This window comes from Protopterus annectens, chromosome 3.part0, assembly GCF_019279795.1.
Source record: "Protopterus annectens isolate FY-2018-M chromosome 3.part0, PAN1.0, whole genome shotgun sequence".
NCBI classification, from domain to species: domain Eukaryota; kingdom Metazoa; phylum Chordata; order Ceratodontiformes; family Protopteridae; genus Protopterus; species Protopterus annectens.
This window is the reverse complement of record NC_056731.1, coordinates 161098560-161111367: the sequence shown is the minus strand read 5'-3', so window position 1 is coordinate 161111367 and position 12808 is coordinate 161098560. Positions and strand designations below refer to the sequence as shown.

Below are 12808 nucleotides of genomic sequence, written 5' to 3'. Positions count from 1 at the left end.
ATCTACATCACGAAAGCACGTACCAATATATTTGTTCCAGTTTTTTACTCTTATAGATATTGAGCATTATTTTCCTAGCCATTGAGAGATCTTGTGGATGTTTTTGTGGGAATTACATTTCCTATACTGTTGAATGATTGCGCTGGATGATATGTTTGTGATAACATCTGATGTCTGTATATCTGCCATGGCTTAGTGGTAAATCACATTAGCTGTGTGTGCAGGGTCCTGGTTTTGAGCCTTGCAGCGGCCGTTTATTTTGTTGCTGGGCAGAACAAGGCCATTGGACACGGAGTGATTAAGGCACATTAAAGCAGTTGTGAGCGGGTGTGCATGGGTTTGCGCAGAGCTAAGTAATGCTCACCTTCGGTTACAGTTTCTTACACTCAGTTAGCCTCTACATTGCTTCACCAGTGTAATACTCGCATACTGGTGGCCAAACAGGCTTACACCCGCTTGCTCCCGCACTTGCAAATGCACTGCATTTGGTGTTTGCATCTGACACTCACACCCCTGGGTGGGAGTGAGGACTACGATATTACCTTGTGATGCTTATTACATTGGATTACATGCCAACAGTATCAGGAATGGCTGCCCATTAGGTGAAAGCATGCCGTTCGACTGTACAGAATCTGCGGCCTGTCCAGAGTTTGATTCATATTATTGGTGTGTTCCTCTTACAATCTGCACCTGTCTGGCTAATACATGGGAACTGATACTCTTCAATACAAACAAGTAATTGGGTTTTGGAACCCAAATCCTTCAGTCGAGTCATGCTACAGCATACCTAATGTTCTATCATCTTTCTAAGGTTGTAAGTGGAATATGTGCTTTCTGTCCATATCAGACCTCTCAAACGATTGGGGACAAATATCAGCTGAATCAGGGACACGTCATAACAACATCAGGGACACATTTAAATTATTAGTGCTATTAACCTGACACATTGACAGACTCAGAGCATATGAATTCATGCACATTTTCTGAGGTAAATGACATTTATAATTCTTAATTGTTCTCATTATTCATTACGTGTAATTCACCACCTTTCTTCCAAAAGTCACTAGTTTTAGGAGGGATTAAGTAGGACAGAGTTAGAATTTGAGTCAAAATCAGGGACGTCCCTGGAAATCGGGGACAATTCAGAGGTATAGTCCCTATTTCCCCCACTGATTTATGTCCTTTCCAGTGGATTTGTTCTTAGGGGTTGAGAGGTATGGGCATCAGCTATGCCCATTTCGGAATATTACTTACATCCCCGGGGTAGTCCTAATATGACTGCGCCAGCCAACACTTGCATGCCTAGGCCCAAAATTGCTTACCCATAGTTCCCCCACATGCCTCTCCTCTACAGCACTCATCCTTACTGTGGGTGCAGGTGGGGTATAAACACACCACTACACACTGCCCACTCTTCGTGTGTCGGGACACATGTTGTACATTGTGTCGACCCATGGGTTATCAGGATTGCATAACCTACTGGTCCGTGTATGTCTATAGTCTGGTTTGATAAATCATTACTGGGACTGACTCTGATGATCATTAATTTTTGGGTGTCCCGCAAGGGACATCAATGTCTTTGTTTCAAGATTAGACCTGGCAGGTCTCGCCCACTGGTAGTATCCTGCCGGTGATCTGGGAAGCAGTGGTGTGTTTTTACTTTTATTGTGTGTCTGTATGTCTCACCAGAATAGCTGGGAGGTGATGTGATGCTACGTGCTACACGTTTGTTTATTGGACCCCTCACCCACATATGCACGGCCTGTGAACATATGTAATTCGTAACTGCTGTATTATATTCTAGCTATATACATGTGTATATTTACAGTCACACACACACACACACACACACACACACACACACACACACACACACACATATATATATATATATATATATATACACACACACACACACACACACACACACACACATTACCATATACAGATATACCTGTATATGTATGCATACATGTATATATTTATATACTGCTGTATATATATATATATATATATATATATATATATATATATAACAACATATGGGTCTATGGGTGTCTGCATATGTATCTATCTATATGTGGGTATGTATATGTATTCTGTCTCTGTATGTATACATTTGTACTATGGAGAGGGAGAGGTTTATGTCTACGTCACTATGGGTAGATATACACACACATACCTCTACATATATACATCTACATCTGGTTATTCTGTTCCTTGACATATAGATTACACTTTGCTGCAGTGGGACTCGTAATGGGTGTGGCTGCTTGTTGGGTGAAGTCTCTGCCCAATGAACACATTTGCTTACATCCCTGGGGCTGTCCATATAGGCCCACATCAGCCAACACCTGCACACCTAGACCCATATCTAGCTACCCATAGTTCCCCCACTCACACCTCCTCTACAGCACTCATCCTTACTCTGGGTCCTGGTCGGTTCTGAACACACCACTACACACTGCCCACTCTCCATTTCACGGGACCCATGTCATACAGTTGTCTCAACCCATGGGTCATCAGGCTTTCCCACCCTTGTATTCTGGGTATGTATACACCCCAGCCAGAATGTTAGGTGTATCACCTTCTTTTGGTCTTGTCAATTTTTGGGGTGTCCCGCAAGGGACGCTCCTGTCTGTGTCCCAAGATTAGATTGCACAGGTGCACTGTGTACCCCCCCCCCGGTTGTATCCTGCCTGTGGTCTGGGGAGCAGTGGACTATTTACATTGTTTGCAAGTTTGTGTGTATGTTTCCCGTGTCCGGCTGGGGGGATGGAAGGTCATGCTACGTGTTTCATGTTTCTTGCTTCTTGCTTGGGCCCCTCACTTCCATTGGCATAGCCTGTGAACATATGCCATTCTTGTGTGCTGTTTCCTATCATAGCTGTATATCTCTGTATGTCTACATACACACACACACACACACACACACACACACACACACACACACACACACACACACACACACACACACATATATATATATATATATATATATATATATATATATATATATATATATATGTATAGTTATTTATATATATATATATATATATATATATATATATATATATATACATTTGTATACACATATATATATATGTGTGTGTGTGTGTGTGTGTGTGTGTGTGTGTGTGTGTGTGTCTGTAAAGCAATGCATGCCCCGCGAAAACGCACTTACACACGCTTACTGGTGTTTATATATGCTTAAAACGGCTTACTAGTGCCTTATTCATTATGACACTGACACTTCGCTCCAGTTCACTTTTAATTGTTATTTTGCAGGTTATACTGCAGACAGATGTTGAAATATGTTCACGTACAGATTACCAATGGTAAATGGTATGTGATGCAGTGGGATTCGGAACAGGAATGTCTATTCGTTAGGCGGTTGCTCTAACCAATACATTATTGCTGTGCTGCTTCATTTGCATATATACCCATATACCCATGGCTCCTGGTTCCCCAAACACCCACCCCAACGCCTCACTAACACTGCAGTCATCCATTCTCCAGTTGGATTTGTGGTGTATCCACACCACTACACATTGACCACTCCCTACTCCTGTAGACCCATCCCATCGGTTGACTCACTCCACGTATCCTCAGAACTCCCAAACTTTTAGTCCACAAACATTGGTGACATGAGCGACCAAAAGGATACTATTCGCAATTTTTGGGTTGTTGCACATGGGACACACATGTCTTTATGTCAAGATTAGACTCTATACTTCATTACATCCTTACTCCCGTTAACATGACACTACAATAAATTAATAAGTATGACTATGTGGTAACGCACACGTTACACATGAGTGCCTAATTATGTACATGTTCGGCGTATTTCATTTACAAATAAACCGGTTTAGTAATTGGCGTTGCCATCACAAGCAGATCACAGGAATGATTCCATGTGTTGGAAAGTCCTCACATTTGATTTTTTCAGCACAACACTGACTTTGGACATTGTACACACTTCTGCGTTTTAGCAGTTTCATCCTTTCCCTCTTATGCACAACCTATTAGTCTATCTACTATTGAGGTTTGTAAGGGCACATTCATGTTATTTATGTCTGCAAATGGAATGAATGTGTTACAGGGAATGTACTTCTACATATAGATGTCTGCATGTGTGTATGCATATATACTCATGACAAACTCGCTGACCTCCATGTGGTGGTCCAATTAGAACCAGCCCATCCAACCCTGGCATGCCTGGATCCATAATTTCATACCCATAGTTCCCCCACCCCACCCAAGTTCAACATACACGCATACCATCCATTGTCCAGTTGCTATCGCAATCATGACACACCTCCACACATTGCCCTCTCCCGAGCGTTAGGGGCCCTACATGTATGTTGTCCCAACCTATGTATTCTCAGGCTCTCCCACCATTTAGTCCTTGAACATGCCTGCCCTTGCTTGTGTAATGGTCGGATGGCCAAATAGTCTATCATTTTTTGGGTAGTCTCACCGGGGACTACCCTCTGTGGGTAAAGTAGACTTAGCAGATCAACAGTGTTACTCCCGCTGGTAATATCCTGCCTGTGGTGTGAGTAGCAGTGCTTTGCTTACTCCTGCCCAGCTGGATATGACATACGCTGACAGCGCTATATAATACTGGGGTTACTGTTGATTCCCTTCTCATTTCTTTTGTATGCTTTATTGTTATGTCGTTCTTTCTTCATAGATATATATATATTATATATATTATATATATGTATATATATATATATATATATATATATATATATATGTATATATATATATGTATATATATATATATATATATATATATATATATATATATATATATATATATATATATATATATATATATATATCTGTATGTATATATATATATATATATATATATATATATATATATATGTGTGTTTACATACTTATATACATTTCCTGTGCTGGGCACTGCTTATACCCGCGCAAGCGCACTCAGACTTGCTTACTGGTACTTATATATGTTTACTGCTGCTTTTTTGTGCTTACACCTGCTTACTAGTGCCTTATTCATTATGACAGTGCCACTTTGATTGAATGACATTTAGTTAAATATCTCATGCAATACTCTTATGTAGGTTTTACAGCAAAACGACATTCATTCCACATGAAAAATGATATGTGCTATTGTTGGGCTCGAACCGTGAATGCCTGCTCATAAGGCGGATGCTGTAAACACTACATCATTGACATTTATGTTGATTCTGCTTGTTTTTCTCTATTTGAATGAATTTGATGTGTAAGCTACGCTCGGCGGAGGGCAGCGATGTGCAAACACGCTGCGCTTTGCTTACACATTCGATATTGCAGCAATTCAAATGTATAATAGGGTCACAGGGAATCTAATTGTGAAAGTTCTAGGGACAGGGCTCAACATTCCACTACGTGCTTGTGTGTTTACTACTTCGATTTTATTTCACTGTTCGTGGACACTCTTGTATGCTTAGCATACATTTCAGTATCCACGGACACTGAATTACTGACTTACTATTAGAGGCGGGCTATACTAGTAGGCATAGTAGGTTGTACAACTGTCGGGGCATGTTTACTCCTCCGTAGAGCACTTGTACATGCCCCCTGCACTCGCACACGTTTCCTGTGCATGTCGTGTGTGCTGTGGCTCACCCTCATACATATTCATATGGCGCTGCTGCACCATCTATAGCGAGGACGCTTGGGACAAGACTAAAACCGTCCTTGCGCCAAGCTTCTTGAATCCTGGGGATTGTCATGTAATTGTTTACTCAAATTGTATTTTGGTCTGAGTTGTACAAATTCAATGTCATATATGAGGTGCTGGTCTGTAGATGGCATGTTATGGGAATATGTTGTCAATTTTACCTAAATGTTGTACAGGATTATAATTTTTTAACTATGTGGAATTATAGTATTAAAATTCAGGCCACTAATGTAGGTGAAAAAATCTTTATAAATCCACAGATGTGTGCTTTCGTCTGATAACAAGACTTCTTCAGATCTGCAGAAGTCTTGTTATCAGACGAAAGCACACATCTTTGGATTTATAAAGATTTTTTCACCTACATTAGTGGCCTGGATTTTTATTTCATTTTGTTGGTTTTGAGTTTAATTTTATTTTCGTTGTGGTGTGGAATTATAGTATTACACATTTCAGGAAAGTCATTCTAAGATCCTTTTCTGTGCAACTGTTACATGCTGTTTTGCAGTTTCGCTTGTAAGTGTTGTTTTACAGTCATGTTTGCAAATCAAACTGTGAATCTGAGTTGTACAAATTTAGCATCACAGTTCAGGTAGCAGTGGTCCATAGATGGTATTTTGAAAATATGAGGTCAGAATGTTAAGTTTTGACAGAGTTATGGACATTTTTTGAACATAATGTATTAAAAATTTTTTTTCATGCTTTATTGTATTACTAGTGATAACTTCCTTTGTGCAGTTTTGCTAATAATAGATTTTAAGAGTGAATCACCTTAGTCATTGGAATACTCACCTACAATTTGCTCCATTTAGAACAATGTTTAGCTCTGAATCATTTGCTCACTGTTAAAGAATTCTTATGATCTCTCAGATCACCTGATTTCTCTGCACTAATTCTTATCATGCCTATATTCTCAGGCCTGTGCTCACAAGACCTATTCTCACCTTGAACCACCCATTTTGAACTTCTTGCCCACTACCATACTATTCACCTGTACCATGCTTCCTTCTCTAAACAGCTCAAATTTTATCTCCAACAAAAGTTCAAATTTCGATGATTTGGAGCTGTAACCTAATTCTTCTAGCAAGAATGGCAGAATCCTGAGACGACTTCTATTCGAAACTTGAATCAACAAAATTTTACATAGGGTAAACAACCACTTGACCACCAGGAAAACATAATATAACGGCACAAATTTAAACACACCCAAGGCTTTGCCCCCCACACCTCCTATGTGGGGGCTGCACTCCCCAAACCCCCTAACTAAATATACCAACTCAGAGATCACATTGCACTGGGGAAAAGAGCAAAGTTCTCCATGGTGGCCAAATGGTCCTTTACCCTATGTAAAATTTTGCTGATCCGACATTTCGAATATTTTGTATTTCAAAAAAGTCATCTCGGGATTCTGGCATTTGATTAAGGGTAAAGTCGATAAAGGAAGGTAGACCCATACATATATATATATATATATATATACATATATATATATATATATATATATATATATATATATATATATATATATATGTACATACTATCCCTAAATGACATGTAAAATGAATAATGCATCATGTAGTTGCTCAACTTATAAGCAAGAGCATGGCATCTGTCCAAGGAAGTCATCATTTTACTGTAATCAGCCCTCATCAGGCCCATCATGGATTACAGTGCCCTCTTTGGTAATTCCCTGACCAGAACATGTAACAACTGGAACCTCCACAGTGGTTCCTTTCAAAAAGAAAATAGGTCATAAACACGATGTCATGTGCAGATCACCTGAATGCCCTACCTCTACACTCTTGTTTCCTACAGACTGTTGAGAATCGTTCTATGTCTGGCATACAAGGCATCCTTGTATCCCACTCTGATCAACCTTTTGTATGTCTGCAAAATGAATGGCACCAGAATTACTCAGTCCAGGGATTTTATCCTTGCTTGTGACATAAATAGAACACATTGGAGGGATAGGTATGTGACTCAGAGAGTCGCATTTCTCTGGAATAGGCTTTCCCTCCATGTGAAGCAGAGTATTTCCTTAACCATTTTTTAGAGAAACTTGGACCAATGGATGAGAAATTTGAAGTACACTCTGGGACTAGCACCCATATCTCTAATGAACTGAGGCAACCTGTAAATCTTGCTCTAGGTTACATATACCCCTTAAAATAACCTCTAAGGCATACAGACTTGCTGAATACAATTGGGGTGCTTGACTAGTCTTATAAAGGCCTAGTGGTCGTTAACCAATTATACGCCTATGAACCTAAGTTGTATGTAGTCCCTGCTTCATACTACTGCTTGAATAACTCCAAGACCATTCTATGTTATACATTTTGTTCCTTGTCTTGCTTTAGTATACTGTTGTAATGCAACCAACTCCTCTCATAGAATCCTAACATGATGGCAGGAGCACCTAGGGGGGTTCATTTTGCAAGTAATATTTCTTTTGGTTTTGCACAGATCTTTCTGCTTCATTTTATTAATTTCCTGTTGTTTCTGTAAATTAGTGGCTTTTGAATAATATTGTACTTTCTGCATTATGTGCATTAAGTACACTCACATTGGCAAGTACTACAACATATTATCTTGTTTATTTACAGTTTGAATAATTTCATTCTGATTGCATTTTTACCACATTATTTTTACATTACTGTAAGAAAATCATGACTGAAAAGGGTCCCCAGTGGTCAAAGTTACCTACCTAGCATATAAACAAATAAATAAATATTCTGCTGTCACTCTTGGAATTTCTTAGAAAAGGTATGTGAAGTTTTCAAGTGGCTTATAGCTGTAATATTTTTGCTTTGCTTAGGTATCTCCTTTGTCAAACTGACTTATTTGACTTTAAAAGGTATCACGTTCTTGGCTTTGAAGTTTAGTTTATGCTTTCCAAAAACATGTTGTAAGATGCAAATGATAATATAACACTGTTTGTTTTGCACTGTTCAATCTTGGAAGTTTGTTTTGAGGTTCCAGTTATATGCTGAAATCATACAATATAACCTGAACTTGGAGTTAAAGACATTAGCAGAAGTGATTATGCATTATTATACAATGACTGGCCATTAACATTCCAAAATGAGCACATTGGTCAGCCCAACCAACGTGCCCATTGTAAATCCGAGCATATACCAATGGAAAAAGGTCCGATCACACATACTTTTTTCCATTAAAATACACCATCAAATTTACACTTTCTTTCCCTTAAAAATAAATAAGTAAATAAATAAACTTGCAAAACTGGACACTTGAGACCGACAAGAGAGATGAGACAGACAAAAATAAAAGAATAATCAGGTATGTTATGGAAAACTAGAGAAACGTACCGGATTATCCTTTTATTGTCTGTGACCCATCTCTCCCATACCTTCAAAGTGTCCTGGTATCTTAACCAAAAAAAAATAATGGAGATCTTCCTTTCTCCGTTGCGTCCTATATGCAGCACCCATCACAGAGCACTGATGTGTAAGTGTGGGAACGAAAGTCCCATACACATGCGCAGTACATAAAAAAATGCAGCAGGATATCCTCGGAAAGCATAAGAACACCACGGAGCAGTCATACAATGACATTATTTAAGATAGTAAGTAATTTTTTCTTAAATAATGTCATTGTATAATAGCAATAACCAACTCTGTGGTGTGGTATATTAAAGATTTACATTTATAAAATGCTAACAGGTAGTCAACATTATTGCAGATAACTCTACCTCTGATATGTGACCTCTGTCTAGTACAGCTAGGGGGATATACATGAATATGATTGGCTCTCCATTCATAACCTGTCGTGTATTCCAGACATGTATGTCAAAAAATTGACCTTGAAAGGGGAGCAAAGCACAAGAGGTGAATCGTCACATCCATAACAAGTGGGTCAAGACTGGAGAAACACAATCATAATTCTTTGTAGTACATAGAACTTCAACTGCACTGATGAGCTATCAGTTACAGTAAAAGAAAAAAAAAATAGGGTTTTGACAAGTTTTACAACTTTGAAAGCTGTAGCATACTTTGCACTGTTCACATGCAGTGGCCTGAGGCAGAAAAGCTGTATTACATTAAGAAAAAAAAGTGGGCAGCATTTTTCCATTGTTGTATTGTGGCCTCTGTTTATGCTCTAATGTGAGGCCAGAGCTTAAAAGCACTGAAAGGTACTTAAACTTAGATAAGCATTCTTCTTGCATCGGAATGCTGCCTAGTAGATTCTTTTCCAGGATTTGCAGCACAATCATGCTGCTTCTTGCAGCACATAATAATCAGACTACAAAAAAGATATATTTTTTTATATTTTGTCAATAAACTATAAGTGGATATGGCAACATGGTGCATGATGTAGTGTTCTAAAGCTAACATTAGTCTGGACATACTGTCCTCTTATTTATGACCTCTGCGTGGTGTAGCTGCAGAGATATAACAGTTTGTTTATTTTCTGAATATGAAAATAAGATATTTGTAATATTTGTGTCAATTTTTCAATAAGGGAGCAAGGCAACTTAATGGCTGATTTATCCTTGTGAAGTTCACATCAGCCCAGACAATTTACCTTTGATCATACCTGTCAACCTCAAGAAAAAGCAAAAAATAATTGGGGGACAAATGCCCAAAATTAAAGGCAATTTTAAACAAAAGTCTAATTCATTTAAAAAGGGTTAACATAAACATGCTTTTTTTCTGAATCATTTGAAGTACGAAACGTAAACATCTGCCATTATAATTGACTATAATCCTCAGTCATTAACTAGAAAATGAATACTTTTTTAATAAGAGGGCAGAAGTATGAGATAAAAATCAGGGGTATTCTGCAAAATTCTGGTATATAGCCTAAATACATGACCTCTATCTATCACATGTAGTGAATTATAATTGTTTAGTTATGTTTCAGTTTATGAATAACAGGATATTTTCATATTCCTGTAATATTTCTGTAAGGGATCATAGCAAAATGATGGATGAAGTGTCATTTCTAATCTAGCATCAGTCATAATAAAAGATTTGCTCATATGTCAGTGTTATCTAGTACAGCTGCAGAGATACAACACTGTGTATTTTGTCAGATTATATGATATTTTTCATATATGTGTCAACATTACTGAAAGTGAACACAGCATCGTGATTGTTGAGGTTGCATTTTGAAGTTGACATCCAGGGAAACTAATTGGCTGTAGATGCTTGGTGTCTGGATGGTATGGTTACTGATATACTCTCATTATCACAGGTCACTTTGTGCTTATTTCTAGTTATAAAAGCAGACTCACTAGTTGGACTCTCAACACCATTGCTAAGACCAATGTATGTCAGACAATTTATACTTTTTGTATGGCTATTATAGTTGAAGAATTATTGATATTTGTTTCAAGCACAGTTTTAGAAATAGATTATCAAAAATATTACTCAGGGTATACCTTTGTTCCTATGTGGCACGTTAGCAGGCAACATTCCTAAACTCCTCTGGAGTGAGTTTGTTAATAGGAATGAAGACACAACAGGATTACAGATCTCTGAAAATGAAGACTCTTTTCTTTTCCCGAGACATGTGGTAAATCATTTACTCGACTTCTCAACAATAATTACGCTATACTAAATTGTGTCTTGATTTCTATTGCTGTAAATGTGTAGCTTCCACTTAATTAAGCTGTGTTACTGTGTTTAGCCATAAAGATAACTAATATATCTTAGTATACCATATCTGTCTGTTTATCTGTCTGTGTGTCTATCTGTGTCTGCAGTTATCAGTATGTGTAGGTTTATGCACACCTCTGATGCTGTTCTGCTTCATGCTAGGGCTTTTTGACTGCCATGCGACAAGAAACAACGCGAATGAATTTGTCCAAGGGCTGGGCCCTTGACAGTGTTATCCTGCATAATGATGTGACCCGAATGATGAAGGAAGATGTGAACGGACCTCCTCCCGCAGATATTGGTGGGGTATATATCTATGGCCTTTTCCTAGATGGTGCTGGTTGGGATCGAAGAAACATCAAGTTAATGGAATCTTCTCCAAAGGTAGATATGGATATTACTTACTTACTATGAAAGTGTTTCTTTGTTAGCAATTTGCATTTTTTAGTGCATGTTGCAAAGATGTTTTAATAGAATAATCAAATCAAAGGAGCAATGCAGATCCATAGATATATGTTGTCCCATGGTCAACAGATAGCTTCTTTAGGGTAATTTTAAGTATTTTTATTAATTTATTTTCACTGTTTATGTAAACCCCTATACATATGTTGTAAAATTTCAGTGAACAGATATTAAAAGCTTTCTTACTTAAAAAGGCAATATTGCGCCAGTAATTTTTGTAATTCAGGCTGCATGACTACTTTGCAATAGTTTCAGAAAGCAAGCTCAAAGAATGCCGAGAGGTTTATATTTACTTTGAGTTAGCAAAATAATTTGCCTGCTGTGCTTGAAGTATAATTTATCTACTGCTTAAAGAGCACAAGATATATGATTCTTCTCTTTGTATGTAAACATAGTATTTTAATACCTGGTCTAAATTAGTGTGTTTGAATGTATATCATAAATAAACACCAGATTTGCCTATTCACACTCAAGTCTACTTTGAAAGTGCACGACTCCCACCTTCATTCCATCAGGACCAACTCCATCTGTTATATTTTATGCTTTCTTACATTCTGTCTAGATGCAGATCTGCATGGTATTACTTGTTCAGCATTCATTTTGAATGGAACCTATCTGTGGAATAGAGGGATACAGCTGTGACTATGTCACATGATCCAAGTTGGAATAGTGGCCTGAGTATCTGTAAGAAGTAGTGGGGGACGACTGGAGTGAGCATTCACTGATAGCTCACATCCTGACAAAGCGAGGCAGCTCTGGCTTACCATATGGGTGAATCCAGCAGGAGCACTAGGTGTCTACCCTGTGGAGCTAGAGAATATTGAGCCCTGTGGAGCTAGAGCATATTGAGCCCTGTGGAGCTAGAGCATATTGAGCCCTGTGGAGCTAGAGCATATTGAGCATGTGCACATGGCAGCACAAGCTACAGCATATTAAGCATGTACTGCTATGTGCAAGCTGTACTGTGAAGTAAGAGGAATTCAGCATGTGGTGGCATGCTTCCCCACAAGGGACAGCTATAATG

At 38.3% G+C, this 12808-nt stretch overlaps 1 protein-coding gene across 1 annotated transcript in view; it reads left to right on the top strand.

Moving 5' to 3' along the window:
• Positions 1-12808, top strand: part of LOC122796791 (dynein axonemal heavy chain 5-like) — a 2204633-nt gene that overhangs the window by 2151425 nt on the left and 40400 nt on the right. The window contains exon 75 of the mRNA XM_044065521.1: positions 11485-11706. Coding sequence (XP_043921456.1) covers positions 11485-11706 — 222 coding nt within the window. The remainder of the gene's footprint in view (positions 1-11484; positions 11707-12808) is intronic.